Raw genomic sequence first — 25,641 nt, forward strand, 5'->3', positions numbered from 1 at the left:
ATTAAGCCAAAAACAAGCCCAATTTTCACAGGTTTGGCATATCTGGTGAGTAGTGTTTTGCAAAGCTGACACATACAGTCATGGTTCTTCAGAGTGAGTGAGTGAGCTTTTTCTTGGCTCTTGCGGTCTTTTCATGTATTTCTACTTATTGCTATTCCTGTCTTCTCTCATTAGGCTGCAGAAATGGCACTCCGTTTGAGTGGAATCAATCGCTGGTGTGTCAGTGGCACTCCTGTACAGCGAGGATTAGAAGGTAAGCTTTGTATAGTCTGTGGTGTTTTTCCCCCCCCGATGTATTGGGGCTCTAGGAGAGACAACTAAACTTGCCAATTTTGATATTCCTATCCTAGATTCCTGCAGTAGATATTTTATATTCCTAGAGAAGAATGCTTATAGATTGTAAGACTTAACTGATTTCCTTTGTCATAATATTAAGATGCTATTGAAGGAATGAAACTCTACTGAATTACAGCCACCGCTGGGGTGGTAGGCAGTAAGCAATTGTGCATTGCAGGTTGCAAAATAATGATGGAGAGCAGTATTATTATTTTTTTTAAACAAGATCCTAGCGAAAACTCTTAACTCTTATGGAAAGTGTCATATGATCTTTAAAGTTATACAGAACAGACAGGACCTTGATATTTAAGGTCTCAGCTGAAAGACCACAGCACACAGTAAACTGCATGGAGCTTCATCTGTTTTCTGCAGAAGGGCGATGAACTGTGTGATTTAAGCACTTAGGTATTTCAAACCTGGTGACATGACTGTAGAATTTTTTTTTGGTGTGGCGTTCTAAAATAGCATACAGTAAAGTAATCTTCTTCTTTTATCAGATCTATATGGCTTAGTGCTTTTTCTTGGAGTTGATCCTTACTGGGTCAAACATTGGTGGGATCAGCTTCTGTATCGACCTTACTGTAGGAAAAATCCTCAGCCTCTCTACAACCTAATTGCCAACATAATGTGGAGATCAGCAAAGAAGGACGTGATTGATCAAGTAAATATGGACTTTAAAAAAAATTGTATGTAAATAGCACTTTCACCAAAAACATTTTATTTATTTATTTTATTTCATTTTACTTTGCAGATTCAGATTCCCCCTCAGACAGAAGATGTACACTGGCTTCACTTTTCTCCTGTGGAGAGACACTTTTATCATCGTCAGCATGAAGTGTGCTGCCAAGATGCACTAGCAAAACTCAGGAAGATTTCTGATTGGACTCTTAAACTTAGCAGCTTGGACAGGAGAACGGTCACTTCTATTCTGTACCCTTTGCTGCGGCTGAGGCAGGCCTGCTGTCATCCACAAGCTGTTCGTGGGGAATTCTTGCCATTGCAGAAAAGGTGAATTTTACCACTGCTTAAATTGGGTGCTGAGGGCTTGATCCTACACTCATTGAAATCAATGGCAAAGCTCCCATTGAATTTAATGGTACAGGATCAGGGGCCAATGTTGTTACAGTCAGTCAAAAATTATACCTGCTAGTTGAGCCACTTGCAGCTTAGCTGAATCAGGCATGATCTTATCTGATGTCAGAAGCTGAGAAGGGTGTAATAAGGTTATTATTCCTAGTAATTCCTAGGTGCCTGAGAAAGTGATTTTGATAGTTCTGTAATTGGCACTCTTCCAGGGACTGACCTTTTACTATGATGAAGAGGGGCATTGTGCTGGTGGAGTTACCATATTTATGATGGGATACAAAACTGAGATCCTAAATTCAGTGGAATTTATTTTTTGTCTTCCCTGTTTGCTGATAAACATTGCACTAGAGCATGAGAACTTGAAAAATGAAACTGACTAGGAAAAAACAAGTGAGCCTATTTAGCCTGCAGGATTCATTGTCTATAAGAAGAGTTATTCACAGAGTGAATAAGCAGCACATTATAGGTTTGTTTTAAATAAACTGTTACTAACAAAGAACTTTTGTGTTTTAAAATAAATTTAGGGCTAGACTTTCAAAATCTGTTTGCATACTTTTGTGTGCACACTTGTAAAGATCTTCCCTTCCCCTCACATGCACCCCAGAAGGCCATCACTGCACCAGCCCTGTCTTTAGCCAAAAATGGTTTAATACTGCTCCTTTTGAGCAAGTGAGTGCTGCTCTTTGGCTAGCAACAGTGGGTTGCTAGAGAGCAAGGTATAGGTGCATAATCCTATGCCAGGGACTGAGAGCACTGTCTTTTCTGCATTTTTTTTTTAAAGCTTTTGCTGACACAGGCAGGAAAGAATCAAATTTGTCCCTTAATGTGAATGTATTTCTTCTATTTTCAACCACTTTTTCCTTTGTTCCTCTCTGCTGTCTTCATGCCTGTGTGTCTATCCCTCTGTGTCCTTAGTTCCTCCTCCTCCTCTCTCCTGGCAGGGCACCTTCAATGTAGAATTATGCGTGTCTGCTGCTGTAGCTACTGCACAACAGCACAATCTGTTGTAGGATTTTCCTGCCTGATAGTTTTAAAACTGTGGAAGCATGGGTGGAACATGGGAAATACCAGTATTCCCACCAATCCATAGCACATTACTGTTTGAGTACTGCCAAACATTCCAATGATGTAGACAGGCAGCATACAAGCCGTGCTACTGAATGCACCAGGAATATCCTAGCACTGCATTGATTTCAGTGGAATGTTGATGAGTGACAGCAGCATAGCAATTGCAGTGGAGGATTAGCAATAAAAGATGAACCCCCAGTAAACACATTGTAAGAAAAGGCAGTTTGGAGACACTGTTATATATTTTCTTGTGAACAAGTCCTGTCTGTAGCAATGGACTATTCCCAGAACATGCAGAAGATTTTGCTTATGGCTTCCTTTATTTGCATGTGAATAAACAAGAATTCAGTGCCCAGTATTGTGGTGAATAGGAGAATTGGATTGAAACAAGGAAACTGACGCCTGGAGTGTGTTCTATGAGAGTAACAGAGGGTCCTGTGGCACCTTTAAGACTAACAGAAGTATTGGCGCATAAGCTTTCGTGGGTGAATGCCCACTTCATCAGACGCAAGTAATGGAAATTTCCAGAGGCAGGTATAAATCAGTATGGAGATAACAAGGTTAGTTCAATCAGGGAGGGTGAGGTGCTCTGCTAGCAGTTGAGGTGTGAACACCAAGGGAAGAGAAACTGCTTCTGTAGTTGGATAGCCATTCACAGTCTTTGTTTAATCTTGATCTGATGGTGTCAAATTTGCAAATGAATTGGAGCTCAGCAGTTTCTCTTTGGAGTCTGGTCCTGAAGTTTTTTTGCTGTAAGATGGCTACCTTTACATCTGCTATTGTGTGGCCAGAGAGGTTGAAGTGTTCTCCTACAGGTTTTTGTATATTGCCATTCCTGCTATCTGACTTGTGTCCATTTATCCTCTTGCGTAGTGACTGTCCAGTTTGACCAATGTGCATAGCAGAGGGGCATTGCTGGCACATGATGGCATATATAACATTAGTGGACGTGCAGGTGAATGAGCCGGTGATGTTGTAGCTGATCTGGTTAGGTCCTGTAATGGTGTTGCTGGTGTAGATATGTGGGCAGAGTTGGCATCGAGGTTTGTTGCATGGGTTGGTTCCTGAGTTAGAGTTACAAGCAACAGAGGGTCCTGTGGCACCTTTGAGACTAACAGAAGTACTGGGAGCATAAGCTTTCGTGGGTAAGAACCTCACTTCTTCAGATGCAAGTAATGGAAATCTCCAGAGGCAGGTATATATCAGTGTGGAGATAACGAGGTTAGTTCAGTCAGGGTGGGTGAGGTGCTCTGCTAGCAGTTGAGGTGTGAACACCAAGGGAGGAGAAACTGTTTCTGTAGTTGGATAGCCATTCACAGTCTTTGTTTAATCCTGATCTGATGGTGTCAAATTTGCAAATGAATTGGAGCTCAGCAGTTTCTCTTTGGAGTCTGGTCCTGAAGTTTTTTTGCTGTAAGATGGCTACCTTTACATCTGCTATTGTGTGGCCAGGGAGGTTGAAGTGTTCTCCTACAGGTTTTTGTATATTGCCATTCCTGATATCTACAGTGTGCTTCAGTGTAGATGCTACCTGTCAGAGTAGGTAATCCACCTCCCTGAGAGGTGGTAGTAGCTAGGTTGATGGCAGAATTCTTTTGTTGTTCTAGCCCTGTCTACATGGGGAGTTGGGTTGGCTTAACTACGCAGCTTAGGGGTGTAGATTTTTCAAAACCCGACCAACATAGTTAAACCAACCTAATTTTCTAGTGTAGACCAGGCCTTACAAATTATGAAACTATGTGCTATTTTTGTTTTGCTTTTAGAAATTTTTCACTCTCCATGCTTATGAAAATAAAAGATTAATAGCACTGACTAGAGCTAAGCAGAATATGAGCAGCAGGTGCATTGCATATTTGCCAGTACAACTGAGAAATGTAGCTCAGTATAAATTGCAGTTTTAAATCAATAGCACCTCCATCTCCCACACTGGCATGGCAGCAGGAACATTGAAACTTTAGATAGCAGGAGCAAAGGTAAGGGGAAACCTTAGTATGGGGTAGTCAATTACTTTTTGTCAAGGTCCTAATTTCTTGGTCAAGATATAGTCAAGGTCCTGACTCCAGAGAAGAAGAAAATAAAAAAAAATGCAGTAACGATGATACTAAGTAAATAAAAATATTTCACATCTGTTCAAAAGCATCTGGCGGTCTGGATTTGGCCTGTGGTCCCCCTGTTGGCTACCCCTGCCTTAGTAGGTACTGCAGTATTGCTGGGAGGGGAAGATGGGGCCCAGCCAATGCGGCCTCTCCCTGCCTTCACATCCTGGATCCAGACTGTGCAGGGGTGACTCCCCCTTCCCTCCAGGACATGAGGAACAATACAATACCCCTTCATCCCCAAGCCAAGAAATTCCAGGGAGGAGCGAGCCCTGGAACCAGAATCTCAAGCTGGCAGGTTCAGGCACAGAAGCAGCCTAGCAGGGATGGTTGGACACTAATGTGATGTGGCTGATTTCTACCATTTTTACTCTGGTCATTCTCTTCTCATGCTGATTGCTTGTCTGCTTCAACATCCTCCTGCCCAAACTCTTCATCTCAGCCTGACTCCAGCGGCCCTCCATGCTCCCTTCATTCTTCCCTCCCTCTTTCTTCTCTCCTGCCCTTTCCCTTTCACCCCTCTCCTTCCCTTTTTCTTTCTATTTAGCTAATCTCCTGCTAACTAAACCCCACTCAGAGAATTAAAAAAAGTTAAAGGAAGGAAAACATAGTGTAACTACTGTGACATTTGCCAACCATCACTCTGTTCACTTGCTTGTATTGTTGTATCTCCTTTCCCCTGTACTTTGTTTTGTCTATTTAGATTTGCTCATGAACTGTTGCTTATTCTTCATTTGTACAACCCCTAACACAATGGGATCCCTTTTTTCAGTTGGCCCTTATGTGTATCAGCAATACAAATAATAATAATAATAATTAAAGTAAAAGCAGAAAGACCTATTACAATGTGGAAACATCTCTTTACCGCAATACATACCCTCAGGTCCCTGAGAGGCTGGTGGAGCTGTCATGTTGCTGAAGTAATGAATTGGTCCCTGAGGGAAGGTGCTTTTAAAAATGGATTGTATAGCTCTTTCTCTACAAGAATGGCCTTTATTTCCTTGTCTCTGGAGGAATGGTGCTGTATTATTGAAGTGTAGAGACTTGGACATAGTGGCTCTGAATGAAGGAATGGGAGAAATTCCTGACAGTGGAGTTCTGGCAGGTCTACTTTTCCCAAGTCTCCACAACATGGGGGAGTTCATTCCTATTCTCTTGACATATACCCTCAGTTAGATTAGTGATTGGGGCACTAGATGTGTGCAGACGCTGCAGCTGAAAGAGAGTGACTGCTAAAACTAAATCATGTCACTCTATTGTCCTTGAGAATATTTATCATGTGGCAAACCTATGTTTGCATGATATATCTGCCATGCATGATATGACCTTTCATGCAAGTGTAGTATCTGTTTTTCTTTCAAATTTGATCCATTAGATCTTTATTTCAGCACCATGACCATGGAGGAGCTACTGACTTCACTGCAGAAGAAATGTCGAACCGAATGTGAGGAAGCCCATCGACAACTGGTGTGTGCTCTCAATGGTTTAGCTGGTATCCATATAATTAAAGGTAAAAGCAGATTGCTACAGTATGTTACTTCACGCTGTCTGATGGGCGAGTCATGAGGTTAGCTATCATCATAGCAAAATGGCAGGTCCATTGATTTCAGGGAAAAGTGCATATGTGGTCATAGAAAACTGGAACATCATACAGGCAGCATCTGAAGTGCCAACACATTTCTCTGGGCTGACAGGGAAGAAAGAGGTGCAGTATATTGGGAGCTACATCACGGCACTTTCAATTTTTTTAATCCTGTAACACACTTTCTATGTTCACTTTTTAAGGTCTAATCAAGAGAGGATAAAAGCAACAAATCTAGCTTGATTCTTGCTATCACACTGGTGTAATTCAAGTGTAACTCCATTGAGGTCCATTGAGTTGCACTAGTGTAAAACTGGTGCAGGTGAGGTGAATTAGGGCCATTATTTTCTCACTTTTGTTAGGGCTATGACCGTGGCTACTGTGACAGATACAATGGACACTTGGAATATCCAAAGATTCTTGTATCAACTTTGTAAAAGTTATGTGTATCTTTCTGGGGTAGGGATTATATTCTGGCTTCATGTGGGAGCTAAAGGGTTTCCTGGAAGAATTAAAATCACTAGATGGTGACTGATTCAAATCCCTAGGCAGATAACCAGTCTGGAGAAGCCTCACCCCGGTGGAAAATTGCATAAACTGGTTTGATCTGGTTCAAGAATATATTGTTTTGGGTTCTTTGTTTGCCAGTAAACTGACAACCTTGGAGAGAGGTCACACTCTCCTGATCCAAGAATGGATATGAGACTGTGAGCCGGAGGGACAGGCCCTGTGATAGTACCTGCCAGGATCTCCATGTGGAAGATGGGTGACAAGCTAAGACTTCATATAAGTTGTTTACTGTTTGAGATGTTTTCTCTATAATGTTTTTGTTGTGAATAAATAGTACTTTCCTTTATGAAGGCTGGCTGGTCACAGGTTAACCCTGTCATTGCCCCTGAAAGAATAGGACCATAAGTGCTGAACTAAAGTCAGACTTGCTGAGGTGATCAGAATGAATTTCAGGGAAGATCGGTGCCTAAATACCCAGCCTAGAGAGAGTGTCACAGGACTCTCCTGAGAAGGGTGATGGCTAGAGCAGTTCGGGCGGGAGTCTGAGTGGCCTTTTTTTTTTTTTTTTTTTTTTTTTGCTTCGGCGTGGCAGGGGGTGCATGCTCTTTACTGATAGGGATGCGCGATCAAAAAAGTTTGGAGACCACTGGGCTAGAGGCCGGAGATCTAAGAGGGGTGAGAGACTGGGTCAGAGATGCAGCTACCTCTGGAACTGTGACAGCTACATCAAAGGTTTTGTGCAGGTAATAGAACTGCAAACATGTAACTAGCAAAGAGTGGCAAGAGTGGAAGTATGTGTGGTGCTCTAACTTATCAGAAACATTTTTTGTCCTTTGCACATTCATTCTAGTCACTAAACTTTGCTCCTTTAATCTAATGGTCAGTGAAATCTTTGGCTTCTTCCCTAGAATATCATGACATTATATAGTATTTTAAACATTTTAGTAAAATGAGACACACAAAGCCTCAATAACACATATCGTATAACACGTGGATGCTTTTGCCACATTGTTTGTAAGTGGTAATAGATTTTAATAGCATCAATAGCAAGGATTGATACTGCCATTTGAAGTTGAAGGTACAAAAGATAACCAGTTTGGTAGCAGTGATGACAGCACTTTCCACCCTCAAGTCTGGAGCAATTGCTGTGTACACAGAGAATGTAAGAAATACAAGAAGTCATTATGTTGTTGCCATTGCAAATACTGTTTAGTTGAAGGAATATTAGCATATAAATGGTAGTGTAGATTCCAGTTGAATCAGTGTGGGGGTTCTGTGAGTTCTAATCAGAAATCTGAAAAATGAAGCAAGGGGAAATAATTGTGTGAATCTGTTACCAAGGAGCATAATTTACTTGGATGCTTAGTTCTAAATGTTCATAGCAAAAGTACAGCTGGTTTGGTTTTTTTGCCCAGTGATCCTTGTTAAAACTAATGAGTTGCATGGAATTACCTCCCCACCCCCTTAGTTATAGTATTAGTACTCACTTTTAAAACAATCTCGTATGAATAAATATATAAGGATAAGTATAAATTTTGTTCAGTTCCTTCCCACTTGCAACTATTAATCGGATGTTGTCCTGGTGATTACCAGTGAACTCTGAAGTGTGTAGTGAAGTGAAGTGCACTATGTTTTGTAACACCTAGTAGTTCAGATAAATCAAATCACATAATGTCATTTTTAGTTAAGCTGCATTAACTTCAACAGTCTCTTCAGTTTACCTTTTCTTCTTTCAATAAAGCTTTTACTAGACTAGCGGCTTTCAACCTTTCCAGACTACTGTATCCCTTTCAGGAATCTGATTTGTCTTGTGTACCCCCAAGTTTCATCTCATTTAAAAACTACTTGCTTTCAAAATCAGACATAAAAATACAAAATTGTCCCTGCACACTGAAAAATTGCGTACTTTCTCATTTTTACCATATAATTATAAAATAAATCAACTGGAATATAAATATTGTACTTACATTTCAGTGTATAAAATATAGAGCAGTATAAACAAGTAATTGTATGAAATTTTAGTTTATACTGACTACACAAGTGTTTGTTACTTGTTGTAAAACTAGGCAAATATCTAGATGAGTTGATGTACCCCCTGGAAGACCTCTGCGTACCCCCAGAGGTACATGTACCCCTGGTTGAGAACCACTGTACTAGACAACTTCCCCATCCTGTAACTTTTCAAGATATTTGGAACTAGAAAAGGACTTTCACCATTATCTTACAGTCCACCCTTACATTTTTATGTCCCATGGACCACCACACTCATTCAAAAGTTTCCCCAGACTATTAATTTGGTTACCTATCTTCTGTTTATTGTTGGAGTCCAAGAAAGCATACATAATTGTGTTTTTATGATTTACAAATATAGCTTCAAGTAAATATCAGTTAATTTCTTCCTCAAGGTGCACATGGCCTCTTAAACTATAATTGCACTCTGAAAAGTGATTGTGAAAATGGCAGAAGAGAGGGTGAATAATGGATTTTTTGGTTTGGTGGCAATTCTGAAAACCAAAAATGAAATTTTTTGGTAAATCAAAATAATTTAGTGGGTCAAAATAAAACATTGTGACTGCAGGCATTTTGACAAAAGCAGAGGACTAGATTCACAAAAAGGTCAGTGGGGAGAATGTGGAGAAGTTATAGTAGGAGGTGGCTTCCTTTTAAAACCTTTTGCCCCGTGGTTAGGGAACGCATCTGGGATGCGGGAAACATGAGTTGAAATTCCTCCTTCTACTTCTATGTGGAGAAGGGGTTTGAACATGGTTCTCCCATATTACAGGAGAGTGCTCTAGCCATTAGGCTATGGGACATTGTGGTATGTGTTTTTCTCAGACTCTCCTGTTGAACTTGTTCCACTTTTTATAAATAATTAAATAGCCATTGGAGCAGAGCCATTGAAACTGAGTCTCCCACTTCCTTGGTGAGTGTCCTAACCACCAACTATAGAATCATTCTGATTCTTTCCCTGCCCCAGTGACTATTCATTGTTGTTGATAGTGGCGATTCATAGTCATGAACTGGCAAATTCTGCATTCAGTTGCACCAGTACAGTGGATGTTGTAATCGATGGGTTTGCATTAAGGCTGAATTTGAAGTTTGAAAATATAACATGCAGAATTCTCCTTGACTCTGAAACCATCATGTGTTTGCAGGTCTGACAATTGCAAAAATCATGTTTAACTTGGAAACAGACTGTTTGCTCTGGAAGTCATTGAGAAACAACAAACATGGTACCCCACAATGCCATTCTTACAGACTTACTTTTCAGAGTAGAACTCCACTATGTTGGGTAAAACATTCTTCTTCAATTGGTGTTTTAAAATAGGCAATTTACAACAACCCAAAAACCAGCAAGTAAATAGTAGACGGTCCCTCTGAAGGCATCTTACATATGTTAGAGATGATGGCCATTTGTGGTCATTTGGAAATAGAAATCATGTTGTGTTGGTTCTAAGTGGATTTGAATTCTTCAGATGAATATGCATTGGCAGCAGACCTGTACAGAGAGGTGTTGCGTTCCTCTGAAGAGCACAAAGAAAAGCTCAAAACAGATTCGCTGCAAGTGAGTATGCATTTAAGTTCACATGCATTTTTTAAATAACATGTCAACATGTACTTGACTGTTCAGTTAAATTTCTTATGCAGCTATTTCTCATAGGGGCTTGCCAAAGGGACACTGTTAACTTGTTCTGTCTTCAAATATAACATACTCTAAACCAGTGGTTTTCAAACTGCGGGTCAGGACCCAGTACTGAGTCGCGGAATGTAAGGCACTGGGTCGTGGTGGCTCTGGTCAGTCCCGTTGGCAGTGCTGCCCAGTTAAGGCAGGCTAGCTTCTACCTGTTCTGACACCGCGCTGCGCTCCGTAAGCGGCCAGCAGCAGATCTGGCTCCTACGCAGGTGGGGCCATGGGGCTCCGTGCTCTGCCCCTGCCCTGAGCAATGGCTCTGCTGCAGGGGCGGGGAGGGAGGTCCCTGTGGGAGAGAGCCGCACGGAGCCGCTTGCACACCTCCGCCTAGGAGCTGGACCTGCTGCTGGCCACTTCCAGGACACAGCGCGGTCCGCGGTGCCAGGACAGGCAGGAAGCCTGCCTTAGCACCCCCGCTGCGCCACCTACCAGGAGCCACCTGAGGTAACCCCATGCCCCAACCCTGCACCCTGATCCCCTGCCCCAGCCCTGAGCCCCGCCCGAACCCAGAGCCCCTTCCTGCACCCCAAACTCCTCATCCCCGGCCCCACTCTAGAGCCTGCACCACCAGCCCAGAACTCTGACCTTCTCCCGCACCCCAAGCCCCTGCCCCAGCCCAGAGCCCCCTCCCACACCCTGAACCCCTCATTCCCAGCTGCAGCCCTCACTCCTACCCTCTGCCCCAGCCCTGAGCCCATCCCACACCCCAAGCCCCTCATCCCCAGCTCCGTTGGGTCGCAGGCATCAACAGTTTTTCTTCAATTGGGTCCCCAGAAAAAAAGTTTAAAAACCACTGCTCTAAACATTGTGATCTATGAGAAAAGTCCACTGAACTGCAGATTTCTTGTTTAAAGTCACCATAGTGTAACAAACTTTTTTTATAAAGCCTTGCCTCTGTTTTTTTGATTCATCACTAAAAATTAATGTGAGCTCCGCCTGCTGGTCTACAATAGAATTTAACAAGCTGTAATGTTGGAGTCTTGCATATCACTGCTAACATCAGTGGTACTAGAGTACAGACAGAGAAATAGACAAAGGCAGCTGTGATGATTCCTGGAGAAGTATAAATGGAACTAAGTCAAATTGTTATATCACAAGAAATGATACCTCTAAGAGCATTATAACACAAGAAAGAGAATAAAAAAGTATTGACAGTATCCCTTTAGGAAACTATATTTATATTCTGTGAATGTGTATCTCACTAAATCAATTCCCTGACATTGCAGGGACCTTGCTTGGGCAGTGGTGCACCTTTGTCCCTCTTGTGACACACAGTAGTTTAGTCTCTTTAAGATTGTAATACTTCGGTCTAATTCTGATTGCTGGGCTTGTTGTGGGGGTAACTGGGTGGTATTTAGTGGCCTGTGTTACAAAGGAGGTCAGAGTAGATGATCTGAAGGTCTCTTGTGGCCTTAAACTCTGACTTTGATATAACAATAATGCTGTTAACAAAACTATACTACTGTAACTTAAGTAAAATGGCAGAAGCTGGTCAGAGTTTATAATTTTTTCCAACTTTTCTGAAGTTTGTCTATTTTAGGGACATATAAACAACTTCTTTCCATATTTATTTTTTAAAAATCATTATAAAAGAATAAATTTTAAGATAAATGCCTTGCATCTCACGATGGCTTTAAGGGGAACAGCTGTGATCTAGTATATAGAGTACAAAGCAAGAGAATCAAAAAGACGGGTTCTTTTTTAGACTTTCTCACTGATTTGCTATGAGATCTTGGGGGAGTCAGGTAATCTAGTTGTCTCATTTTTGTCCTCTGTAAACAGGGGTAATAATACCCACCTTCATAAGGTACTTTAAGATTCACAGAGGAAATCCCTACCTTTAAATTAAATATTTATTATTATTCTCATAAATAGCCTTGTTCTGGGATTCCACTAATGATTTCATTGTTGCTGTACCAGATAATACAGTATATTGTATTTCATGATAATTGTTGCTTTTCTCTGTGTGAAGAGACTTCATTCTACACACAACCTGATGGAACTACTGGCAGCAAAGCATCCAGGGATACCACCAACCTTGCGTGATGGCAGACTTGAGGAAGAGGTGATTGTTGTTTGTTTTTGGTGTAAATGTACAGTATTTTAAAGAACAATATGTTTTGCAGATTGTACTTTTTTTTAAGACTGTAACCATCTTTTCCTATTATGTCAAAAAAGGGGAAAAAATCATCAAGCCAAGTACTCCATGGTAAACCTCCAGCATGTTAATAAAATTGCATCTGATTGAATGAGCGAAAGAAAGGAGAATGTCCAATTTCTGCTATTCTGCATGTGTGCTGATCTTTGCTATATTATAATTATATGTTTTGGGGAAACTTTAAATATTAATCACTAGAACTATGATCTTACAAGTGTTTACGTATGAATAGTCTCATAGTCAATGAGGCTAGTCGTGTAAAATTAAGTACCTCTCATAAGTGTTTTCAGGACTGGGGTCAAATAGTGCAGTATATAAAGAGGGTGTCAGAGGAGAAGGAATAAGTATTAGCCACCTCGTGGACCAAACTATGGAAAGTACCTGTATCTGAAGTTTGCGAAGCGGTCTGTTGAATGTTGTGTGACAAATGATAGTCAACTTCTCAATTCAGTTCTCAATTCACCTCTGTCTGGTGATCTCTTAACATCTTTTCACCAAGAGTCCTACTGAATTCTCCATTATTGATCATTTTTAAATTGTATGTTTTTTCTAAAAGATCTGCTCTAGGAATTATTTTGGGGAAGTTCTATGGCCTCTGCTATATAGCAGGTCAAACTAGATGATCACAATCATAGAAATGTATGACTGGAAGGGATCTCAATAGGTCATCCAGTCCCCTGCACTGAGGCAGGAGGCCATCCCTGTCAGGTGTTTGTTCAACCTGTTGTTAAAAACCTCCACTGATGGAGATTCCACGACCTCCCTAGGCAGTTTGTTCCAGAGCTTAACTACCCTTACAGTTACGAAGTTTTTCCTAATCTCTAATCTAAATCTCCCTTGCTGCAATGTAAGCCCATTACTTCTTTTCCTGTCCGTAGCGAATAAGGAACACGATTTATCATCCTTCTCTTTATAACAACCTTTTACATACTTGAAGACTGTTATCATGTCCCCCCCTCTCATGTTTTTCTAGACCTTTAATCATTGTGTTGCTTTTCTACATTTTGTCCACTTCTTTCCTGAAGTGTGGAGACCAGAACTGGACACAGTACTCCAACTAAAGTCTTGTTGGTGCTGAGTAGAGTGGAAGAATGACTTCTCGTGTCTTTCTACAATGCTCCTATTAATACATCCCAAAATGATACTTGCTTTTTTTTGCAACAGTGTTACATGGTTGACTCATATTTAGTTTGTGATCCACTATGACCCTCAGATTCCTTTCTGCAGTACTCCTTCCTAGGCAGTCATTGCCCAATTTCTATTTGTGCAATTGATTATTCCCTTCTAAGTGTAGTTCTTTACATTTGTCCTTATTGAATTTCATCCTTTTTACTTTGGACCATGTCTCCAGTTTGTCAAGATCATTTTGAATTCTAATTCTGTCTCCAAAGCACTTGCAATGTCTCCCAGCTTGCTATCATCTGCAAGCTATATAAGTGTACTCTCTATGTCATTATCCAAATCATTTATGATGATGTTGAATAGAACCAGCCCCAGGATAGATCCCTGCAGGACCTCTCTTGATAGGCTCTTGCAGCGTGATTGTGAACCATTGATAACTACTCTGAGTATGGTTTTCCAATCAGTTGTGCATCCACCTTATTGTAGGTTCATCTAGGTTATATTTCTCTAGTTTACTTATGAGAAGATCATGTGACACAGCATCAAAAGCTTTACTAAAATTGAGCTATATCACATCTACTGCTTCTGCCCTATCTAATAGTCCCTTATGGCCTTAGAGTATATGAATCTCCCTCTGCTAAATTTCATGTACAGTAAACACTTTTTCCTCTTTGCTGCTTTAAGCTGGTGGGTGGTTTCATCAGTGAGGGAAAGGAAATAAATTTCCAAGCATCAGGGATTGTCTATACTGTGCATTAATCCTCACCAAAGGTGTGTAAGTTCTAGTGCACTCAAATGTGTTGTGCACTAATTGGCTTATGTGAAATGGGGCTCTAGAGAGCTTTTAGTGCATGCCAGCAGGGTCCACTCTTCAGTTAGTGTGCAACATGCTAGCGTGTATTAGAATCTCCATTCTTCTGGTGTGGACTACTACACTGTATAGACAAGCCCTTAGTCTCTTTAATATCCTTTCTACAGCCCAGTGTCTCCCACAGTTCTGGATATCTGGGCTACTCTTCACTCTGCAGCTTCATGAAGGTAGATCAATGTTTGGCTCCACACACTGGCCACGCCCCCTCCATTCTCACTTGCCGACAGATTTTCTGTTGCCTCCATGGCAGCAGACTGGGGCAGTTTCTGTTGCTTACATTCTTACTTTGCAATTTCTGTCCAGCTTTTGAGCAGCGAGGAAAAGTGTTACTCCTCATTCCTAGGTCAGGTAATCCCTTGGGAGTTTAACCCACCCTGAGCCTCTGCTTGCTCCTCTTTCCCTTCCAGGCACGGCAGAGCAGCCAAGAAAGCACAAGGTTAAATCCAAGCACTGCTCTATCTGTGAAGCAGCCTTCCCAGGCTATGTAGATGTTGACTAGTACCCAGCCAACCGACCCTAACTCTGCTAGGTTCTGGGTCTGAGTCAGATAGGCAGTTGTGGTCCTCAACTCCAGTCTGGGAAAAATGGACCAAGAACACCAGTGCAGAGCAGGGAGAGGCTCTAAATGTGAGGAGGACCCTGACCACCTGTCTCCCGGGGTAAGTCCCAGGGGACCTAGTGCAGAACAAAGAGGGGAGCCTTCTGGTCCTGAGTGCCCTGGGGAAAGAAGCAAGGTCCTCCCTCACAAGCCAACCAGGAGGACTCAGACAGTGAGTTCCCCACTCCCAGTAATAAGGGGACCCAGCAAGAGAGGGTTCGGAATCAAACCTCTCGAGGGCTCCAGGAAGGTATTCAACAAAAGGCCTTACCAAAGCTGCAACAGTTTCTGTGCTCCCAAAGCCTGCATGAAAGGTTGAAAATCTAAAAAGGCAAAAAAGAAAGGGAAAACACACACACAATCCAGGAGATGAGTCTTGTGACTCCTCTTCCTCCCCCCCCTCCACTTAGGAAAATGAGCTGTTCAGATCTGAATCCCAACAGAATGGGGGGAGGGGGAATGTAGCAAAAGGGTTTTTTTGTTTGTTCGTTTTTTTTCCCCTAAGAAATTTCAAGAACAACATTGTTTCCATGATTCAAATCCAATCTGAGCAGGCTCCTGAGAGTAAGCCTCAGAACAAATTTCTCCCCACATCCCCCGAGGTTGCAATACCCCATTATTCCTTCTTCAAGAAAGTGATTAGGGATGATGAAACATGCCCGATGAAGGCAAGCACATTAACAGGAGCAACCGTAGGCTCTGTAAAATTCAAAAACCAAAGGGGTCTATTACTGAGATACCGAAAGTGGACGCTGCTATAGCGTCCCTCCAGTGATATAGTTATTCCCTCAGAGGGGGAGTTGTACCCGAAGAACCACATGGATAGAAAGATGGAGGCCACTCTCAAAAAGGATTTTGAAGCTTCGGGCGCCTTTTGAGCACCCCTGTCACTACCTGCTTTGCAAAAGCATTTCTTTCCTGGCTGGAAGATCTCAAAGCCCTTAAGTACAGAGATCACCCTGACTTTGGTTCCATTTTAAAGCAGATCTCCCTGGCAACAGCATTTGTTGCTAGTGCCTCAGTGGAGGCACTGAGATTCTCAGGCTGAGCCATGAGTTGCAGCTCAGTAGCCTGGCACCACCTATGGCTGTGTCCATGGAAGGTGGACACTCACTTTAAGCAGGTCCTATCATAGAATCAGAGAATATCAGGGTTGGAAGGGACCTCAGGAGGTCATCTAATCCAACCCCCTGCTCAAAGCAGGACCAATTCCCAACTAAATCATTCCAGCCAGGGCTTTGTCAAGCCGGGCCTTAAAAACCTCCAAGGAAGGAGACTCCACCACCTCCCTAAGTAACGCATTCCAGTGCTTCACCACCCTCCTAGTGAAATAGTGTTTCCTAATATCCAACCTAGACCTCCCGCACTGCAACTTCAGACCATTGCTCCTTGTTCTGTCATCTTCCACCACTGAGAACAGCCGAGCTCCATCCTCTTTGGAACCCCCCCTCAGGTAGTTGAAAGCAGCTATCAAATCCCCCTCATTCTTCTCTTCTGCAGACTAAACAATCCCAGTTCCCTCAGCCTCTCCTCATAAGTCATGTGCTCCAGACCCCTAATCATTTTTGTTGCCCTCCACTGGACTCTTTCCAATTTTTCCACATCCTTCTTGTAGTGTGGGGCCCAAAACTGGACACAGTACTCCAGATGAGGCTTCACCAATGTCGAATAAAGGGGAACGATCACGTTCCTCGATCTGCTGGCAATGCCCCTACTTATACATCCCAAAATGCCGTTAGCCTTCTTGGCAACAAGAACACACTGTTGACTCATATCCAGCTTCTCGACCACTGTGACCCCTAGGTCCTTTTCTGCAGAACTGTTACCTAGCCATTCAGTCCCTAGTCTGTAGCAGTGCATGGGATTCTTCTGTCCTAAGTGCAGGACTTTGCACTTGTCCTTGTTGAACCTCATCAGGTTTTTTTTGGCCCAATCCTCTAATTTGTCTAGGTCCCTCTGTATCCGATCCCTACCCTCTAAGTGTATCTACCATGCCTCCCAGTTTAGTGTCATCTGCAAACTTGCTGAGAGTGCAGTCCACACCATCCTCCAGATCATTAAGAAAGATATTAAACAAAACCAGCCCCAGGAACGATCTTTGGGGCACTCCGCTTGAAACTGGCTGCCAACTAGACATGGAGCCATTGATCACTACCCTTTGAGCCCGACGATCTAGCCAGCTTTCTATCCACCTTACAGTCCATTCATCTAGCCCATACTTCTTTAACTTGGTGGCAAGAATACTGTGGGAGACGGTATCAAAAGCTTTGCTAAAGTCAAGGAATAACACATCCACTGCTTTCCCCTCATCCACAGAGCCAGTTATCTAATCATAGAAGGCAATTAGGTTAGTCGGGCACGACTTCCCCTTGGTGAATCCATGCTGACTGTTCCTGATCACTTTCCTTTCCTCTGAGTGTTTCATAATTGATTCCTTGAGGACTTGCTTCATGATTTTTCCAGGGACTGAGGTGAGGCTGACTGGCCTGTAGTTCCCCGGATCCTCCTCCTTCCCTTTTTGAAAGATGGGCACTACATTAGCCTTTTTCCAGTCATCCGGGACCTCCCCCGATCGCCATGAGTTTTCCAAAATAATAGTTAATGGCTCTGCAATCTCATCTGCGAACTCCTTTAGCACCCTCGGATGCAGCGCATCCGGCCCCATGGACTTGTGCACGTCCAGTTTTTCTAAATAGTCACGAACCACTTCTTTCTCCACAGAGGGCTGGTCACCTTCTCCCCATACTGTGCTGCCCAGTGGAGCAGTCTGGGAGCTGACCTTGTTCGTGAAGACAGACCCAAAAAAATCATTGGGTACATTAGCTTTTTCCACATCCTCTGTCACTAGGTTGCCTCCCTCATTCAGTGAGGGGCCCACACTTTCCTTGACTTTCTTCTTGTTGCTAACATACCTGAAGAAACCCTTCTTGTTACTCTTAACATCTCTTGCTAGTGCAAGTCCAAGTGTGATTTGGCCTTCCTGATTTCACTCCTGCATGCCTGAGCAATATTTTTATACTCCTCCCTGGTCATTTGTCCAATCTTCCACTTTTTGTAAGCTTCTTTTTTGCCTTTAAGATCAGCAAGGATTTCACTGTTTAGCCAAGCTGGTCGCCTGCCATATTTACTATTCTTTCTACACATCAGGATGGTTTGCTCCTGCAACCGCAGTAGGGATTCTTTAAAATACAGCCAGCTCTCCTGGACCCCTTTGCCCTTCATGTTATTCTCCCAGGGGATCCTGCCCATCTGTTCCCTGAGGGAGTCAAAGTCTGCTTTTCTGAAGTCCAGGGTCTGTATTCTGCTGCTCTCCTTTCTTCCTTGGGTAAGGATCCTGAACTCTACCATCTCATGGTCACTGCCTCCCAGGTTCCCATCCACTTTTGCTTCCCCTACTAATTCTTCCCTGTTTGTGAGCAGCAGGTCAAGAAAAGCTCTGCCCCTAGTTGGTTCCTCCAGCACTTGCACCAGGAAATTGTCCCCTACACTTCTGTATTGCTCTCCCAGCAGATATCAGGGTGATTTAAAGTCTCCCATGAGAACCAGGGCCTACGATCTAGCAACTTCTGCTAGTTGCCAGAAGAAAGCCTCATCCCCCTGTCTGGTGGTCTATAGCAGACTCCGACCACGACATCACCCTTGTTGCTCACACTTCTCAACTTTATCCAGAGACTCTCAGGTTTTTCTGCAGTTTCATACCGGAGCTCTGAGCAGTCATACTCCTCTCTTTCATACAACGCAACTCCCCCACCTTTTCTGCCCTGCCTGTCCTTCCTGAACAGTTTATATCCATCCGTGACAGTACTCCAGTCATGTGAGTTATCCCACCAAGTCTCTGTTATTCCAATCACATTATAGTTCCCTGAGTGTGCCAGGACTTCCAGTTCTCCCTGCTTGTTTCCCAGGCTTCTTGCATTTGTGTATAGGCACTTAAGATTACTCCTCGATCGTCCCTCTTTCTCAGTATGAGACAGGAGTCCTCCCTTCTTGCGAGGAGTCCTATGCTTGGCTGAGTTTAGAGGCTCCATCCTTTTTGGAGAAAAGCTGGAGAAGGTGGTGGTTGACGCAGCAAAATCCAGACAGTCTCTCCCTGCCCCACTAAGTGCTCCTAGGAGAGAGTACAGGCCAGTTTTCAGATAGAGGCACTCCTTTTGCTCACCATCCTCATGGAGGTACTAGCAAAAGTACAACAGATTCTCCAAGGGAAAACTGTGAAATCAAGGTTCCGGATGGGAAGTCTAGAGGGACCTTAGTCCTCCCTCTCTTCCCCAAATCCACTTTATGAAAAAGATCATATCTGCCTTCGCCCAGAACTGAAGCTAGGGGGCAGAATTTCCCATTTCCTAGAGGAATGGCTTCCACTGACCACAGACAAATGGGTCAGGGAGACAGTGAGCCACGGATACTCCCTCGAGCTAGGGGCTCTATCCCATCTGTTCTTCATCCAGTCATGCAGCTCCAATGACCCTATAAACCACAGTCTGATCTAGAACCAAGTATCTCCTCTTCTGTTATGGGAATGATAGAGAGTGTAATTTCAGAGGAAAGGTTGTCTAGGCTCTACTCCATGTTTTTCATGGTCTGGAAGTGCATGAGGATTATCAGAGCCATTCTCAACCTAAAGCAGTTCAACAAGTGGATGAAGAAAACTAAGTTTCAGATGGAGATCCTGACCTCTACAGAGTCATCGCTATCCCAGGGGGACTTCTTGACTTCAATAGATCTAGTGGATGCATATCTCTATATCCACATCTGAAGTTCGCTTACAGCAGGAAACATTATCAGTACTGAACACTTCCATTTGGCCCTGTCCTTGTCCCCCAGAGTTTTTACAAAGATATTGGTAATGATAAATAGCCACACTTAGGTTGCAGGGAACTCAGCTGTACCCTTTCTTGGATGACATTCTGATCGGAGTTCCATCGTGATCACCAGTGCACAGGGCCGTGTCTCGAACATTGTGACATCTGCTGTTGGTCTCAAAAAATAAGATGAGACCAGGCAGCAGTAATTCCTCATTGGCCAACACCTTGATTCTCAGACCTGATAGACCTAAAACCAGAACCTCTACTCCAGCTCCCATTGAGACCAGACATCCTCTTTTTCAACTAACAGCTTCAGTTCATAGCCTGGCTGTTGAGAGGGAAGTGTTAGAAGGTCTCATTCTGTCCTTCAGAATCATCAAGACATTGCTTTAGGAGGAAATTGATACTAAAAGCATACTTCTCTAATTACTCCAGGTTCTACAACTGGTATCGAGCACAATGCAAATCCCAGAGATCTATGGAGGGCTGTGACAAGCTTTGACTTCAATGTCAGCTGCTTTTATCCATTAAGACTTGTTTCTTAGTAGCTGTCTTGCCCACCAGATAAGTGTCAGAGGCTTATCTATACAAGAGCCTTACTTCATGTTCCATGAGGACAAGATGATGCTCAGGACACTAGAAGATTGGGCTCCCAATTCATGTCCTTCCATGGACATAGTTTCCAAATCCTCCATTGCTTTGTGGATTAGACTATGTATCATGGAAGCCTACAGATCATCAGAGGTTCCTGCCTCAGAAATGATCAAGGCACGCTATATGAGATCTTTAGCAGTTTCATGGGTGGAACGAGCAAGTGTGTCCACTTCAGAAACTTGCAAAGTAGCCACTTGATCTACATTTAATACCTTCATTAATCGCTGTAAGATGGATCTATCTTCTGCAGAGATCTCCTTTGGCAGGAAGATGCTGCAGGTGGTAGCCCAGAAATAATATTGACCTTTGACCGAGCTCATGAAAAGAGGAGTGCTTCTTATTTATTGAATTCTGTTTTCACAACACTCTCTGTCTGATCACTTCTCACTACTTCCTGGACATCCAGAATTGTGGGAGATGCTGGGCTGCAGAATGGAAATTACTTACCAATAATTTCCTGTCTGCAAATAGTATCTACCACAATTCTATTCACCCTAGATGACTCATGAGCCAAGAGTCAAATATTAAGTGGAATTGTTATGATAGGACTGTTTTTTTCCCTTGGTCTAATGTACATAGTTGTTACATTGTCTCTGGAATATTTTGTTAGTGAAATTATGCAAATGTTACAGCTTTGGAATAACTCATCTGGTAGTAAGCAGGAGAAGAGGGGATATGGCCAGAGTATGCAGAGCCAAAATTCTGATCTGCCTCTGTGAAGCTATAGTGAGAGGAGAGCAGCCTAGATATCCAGAATTAAGAGAGTTACTGCTGGCAGAAAGAAAATTCTGTAAGAAATTTTCCATTCATTTGTGGGGAAGAGAACAAGCTACAAAGTATCACAAAACAAAAACAAATCAACTGAAAAGCACTGAGCAGTAATTCCAATAGGTTTTCCCCGCTTTAGCCAGCTGAGAAGGGAGAGAACATATCCTTCCCCTTAGATTTCCTTTGGTGCAAATTCCCCTTACTTCTATACTTTGCCCTGACCAAACATGACAGGCAGGGACCTGTGAACCTTTTATAGACTGCATCAACTTTACCTTGTCATAATTGCCATGGTTTGTTGGAATGTTCAGCTAGTGCATGTGTATAGCACATCTCTCTTGTGTGTTTCTCTAGTATTGCATTGAATAGGATGCCTTTTTTTGCAGCAAGTTAAAATAGTGATGGAGATTAAATTAGTTTAGGCATTATTTTAAGCTGGAGGACATGTACCATAAGCTTTCCTCACAAAGTGGAATTGTTTTTCTCTTTTCAAAAGCAACTATGCATAAACAGATTTATATATGCTTCTTAGCAAAATTTAAATTTGAAAAAGGCATACTCTCATAAACTGTGATTATACTGTTACACTAATAAAAAATGTCTTTGATAACTATCCCATATCTTTGTTCACCTGCCACCAATTTAGACTCTGCTTTGATACTTTCTCAATAGTGCATTTAGCTTCCTTTTCTTAGCTTCCACTTCTAGAACTAGAGAAATTGCTTTACCATTCTTTTTTTCTTTTTCTCTTGTATCACAGCACAATCATGGTGCTTTATTACCCTTTTTATAGCTATACATACCAATAATTTGAGAAAATCTACTCCATTTTCTTTTTGAGGGGATTAAAATATACATATTTTGGGCATAAATTGGTCTTAAACTGTGCTTATGGATGCTGCTAAATTCCATGATCTGCTGTCAAAATTTTAACAAGATGCCCTCAAAATTTCTGCCTCCATCGGAGATGATACATGAGAGGTTGCTTCCACTCCACTTCACCCAAATTCCATCAGTTCCATATTCTACTCCTCACCCCACTCTGATTAATTACTATCCACCCATGTACTCTTGTGTTGGCTCCCACATGCCTTCCTTACCTGTCCAGCTATTCCTCATAGCAGCAAAAATAGTGGTAGGTGTGTTGCCCTGTCATCTCTGATCGTGGAATGATCAGGCCAGAGGCTTTCTGGTGATGGGCTCAGTAGATGGTTGGGACAGAATCCCTTTTTAATATTTTATGTGAGAGAGTCTCCCTTACTGCTAGTAGTCCGGTGTGGGAGGAGCAGGCATCAATCTCCCCTAGCTTGTATGAGGAATGGAGGGAGCCAGAAGAACAGCTCTTCTGTGGCTGGTAAGGAGACTTGGGCCTGATCTACACTGGGGAGGATCGATCTAAGTTACGCAACTTCAGCTACATGAATAACGCAACTAGACTAGATGCGATAAATCAACCCCTGCTGGATCGATCACTGCCTGTCAATCCAGCAGATAATATAGACAAGCCCTTAGTAGGAAGGGGATAGGTATTGGAGATTTGGGGAATAGGACTTCAGAGGCCTGATGCTCCTTCCATTTATTGTCCCTCCTTTCATTGACTTCACTCTTGATTACCCTAGTGTGAGAGAGCAGTTCCTTCACATTAAGAACTCTTCATACTAAGGTTGGGGCCAGGCAAGCACTATCAGGGAGGAAGTTGGACTGTAGCAGCCCAGTTGTTTATTTCTTGTAAACCAATTGCTAGGGTTTGAAAATTTTTATCTTTTTATGCTATTGTCACAAGAAAAAGGTCTGGAAACTTAGCTTTCATTTTCAAACAGAAAAATTGAGATTCTTCCTCATTGTCCTCTTTCAATAAAGTGCTCTTTCCCATCCCTATGAGTCTCTCTCTAGTTTCAGTGACTAAGCTCCATCCATACCAATAATGATGATGATTCCATAGTAATGGAAAGGTGAAGTGAAACTTAATCAACCCCAAAATGCAGAAAACAAAGACAAAAATATGACACGCCAAAATTGTGGTGTGAGGTACTACAGATTTTATTGACCATTTATTTGCGAAAACACGTGCCAGTAATCTACTTGTTAACCTGACAGTAACATATTGCCAAATTAGTGCCAATACCACAATGAATTTTTGTTCATAGAAGTGCTTCTTACCAAAAATAAGAAATTCAACATCTGATTTGCCTAAAAATAGCAAAGAGACAAGGTGGGAGAGGTAATATCTTTTACTGGACCAAGTTCTGTTTTGAGATTTCGAGCCACGCACAGCTCTTCAAATCTGGGAAAGGTACTCTGAGCATCACTGCTAAATGCAAGGTGGAACAGATTTTGTTTGACCTGAAACTAAACACTTAGATTAGATTTGGAGCTTTTTATATGTCTTTAATAAAGTTGATAGACATTTCAAAATGAAAAGGAGTTTTGAATCAAAATATTTTGAAAATGTCAATGAAATGTTTTGATTCTTTTTTCTGACCAAGACAATTTCATGAAAAAAAAAATTGGCCTAAAAATTTCTTTACTCAGTATCTATCTCCCCATGTAAGTATTCTCACACTTATTATCAAACTGTCAGTACTGGGCTATCTTGATTATCACTTCAAAAGTTTTTTCTCTTACTTAATTGGCCTCTCAGAGTTGGTAAGACAACTCCCTGTATTGTGTATATATATCTTTTCATGCTCTCTGTATGTGTATATATATCTCCTCAATATATGTTCCATTCTGTTCATCCGAAGAAGTGGGCTGTAGCCCACGAAAACTTATGCTCAAATAAATTTGTTAGTCTCTAAGGTGCCACAAGTACTCCTGTTCTTTTACTCAGTATGCTGCAGTTAGGTGTGATGTTCAGGTAAAGTATAAAATAAATTGCTGTTCTCTGACTCAGCAATAGCTACTGCTGTGTAGGCTCAACAGAATGGCTGAAAGGACAGAGAGAGAGAGGTTTAATTCAGAATTCCTTGGCTTTTTTGAATTTAGCTAAAGTCATTTTTCATCACAGTAATATAGTTTTAATGTATTACATTTATTAAATTTATTTCTTCTGTTTGGAGAAGAAAAATTGGTAGTCAGCCTCCTTCCTGCCTACAGTTTGTCACAAGTGTACTGTTCTCATATTTATAATCTCATGCAATTCAAGCTCTTTTAAAGAAAAAACAACAAATTGGATTTGCAGAGAAGCAAATACAGACCTTGGGTAACCAACCATATTCTTGGACTAATGCAATACAGTAGCTGAGAGCTTTTCTATGTTTAATTATTCCTTGTAAATATAAATGACTGATGCATATTTTAAACTTTTATTTGCATATAGGCTGAACAACTTCGACAACATTATATGAGTAAATCCAATGCAGAAGTTTCAGAAGCTCATCAGGCCTTGCAGCCAGTGCTACAGACCATTCGTGAGCTCCAGAGAAAGGCAGGTTCCTCTCTTTGGCTTATGATTTTTTGATTTACTAATTACTTTTTAACCTGTGTGTCCTAGATTCCAAGTATTATTTAATATTCGTAAAGTGTAGCACCTCAAAGCCCCGATCAGAATGGAACCCCATTGTGCTGAGCACAACACAAATACATAACAAAAAGATGGTTCCTGCCTCCAAAGAGCTTACATTTTTATTATTTGATGAGCTACAACAAATGGACGCAACAAGCAGATAGGAGGAACACAAGGCAACTGAGAAAATTATAATAAAGCAACTGCTTTATGCCTTTTCCATTGCATCATATTACACACGTACACACTTGCCTCTTGAAATTTAGACTAAGAATCAAGCTATAAGAATAATACCATACTGGCCTGGAAGATACTACATTTCTATATTTAAAAAACTCAGCATCAGGTGAGGTCTCCATTCCTTCCCAAGGAACTGTTCTTCCAGGCCAGTATATCTCAACAGCAGTAATTCACTCTGACAACCTAGCTGATGAGGAAAGTTGTAAAAGAAAAATATACTGATGAAGGCTTGAGCTGAAATGCTGATTTGGCTATACTGTATTACAATATTTAATCTTCTATGTCTTTATTTAACACATGAGCAAATATACCTTCCCTTTCTATCTACATCCACTGTCTTTTACATTTTGAAACTTACTTCAGTCTTTTCCATTTTTTCATTGGAAAAACAGCCTTGTTTATGTCATTAAAAAGTCTTTTATTCCTCTCCCCTTTCTTTTCCTCCTAGCAGTCTGTGTTAAAGGAGAAAAAGGGAGTTATTCAGAATGGAAGGAAACTTCCAAACTACTCCACTTATGCACATGCTATAAGATCTTATTTTTTTTCTCTTG

The 25,641-nt window shown here is 41.9% G+C and overlaps 1 protein-coding gene across 4 annotated transcripts in view; it reads left to right on the forward strand.

Moving 5' to 3' along the window:
• SHPRH (SNF2 histone linker PHD RING helicase) overlaps positions 1 to 25,641 on the forward strand; it is a 142,941-nt gene that overhangs the window by 56,865 nt on the left and 60,435 nt on the right. For all 4 annotated transcript variants that reach the window (XM_054022743.1, XM_054022744.1, XM_054022745.1 and 1 more), the window contains 7 exons: positions 175 to 253; positions 834 to 997; positions 1,088 to 1,344; positions 5,975 to 6,096; positions 10,155 to 10,243; positions 12,342 to 12,434; positions 24,665 to 24,772. In XM_054022743.1, coding sequence (XP_053878718.1) covers positions 175 to 253; positions 834 to 997; positions 1,088 to 1,344; positions 5,975 to 6,096; positions 10,155 to 10,243; positions 12,342 to 12,434; positions 24,665 to 24,772 — 912 coding nt within the window. The remainder of the gene's footprint in view (positions 1 to 174; positions 254 to 833; positions 998 to 1,087; positions 1,345 to 5,974; positions 6,097 to 10,154; positions 10,244 to 12,341; positions 12,435 to 24,664; positions 24,773 to 25,641) is intronic.

The sequence above is a fragment of the Malaclemys terrapin genome, chromosome 3, assembly GCF_027887155.1.
Source record: "Malaclemys terrapin pileata isolate rMalTer1 chromosome 3, rMalTer1.hap1, whole genome shotgun sequence".
NCBI classification, from domain to species: Eukaryota; Metazoa; Chordata; order Testudines; family Emydidae; genus Malaclemys; species Malaclemys terrapin.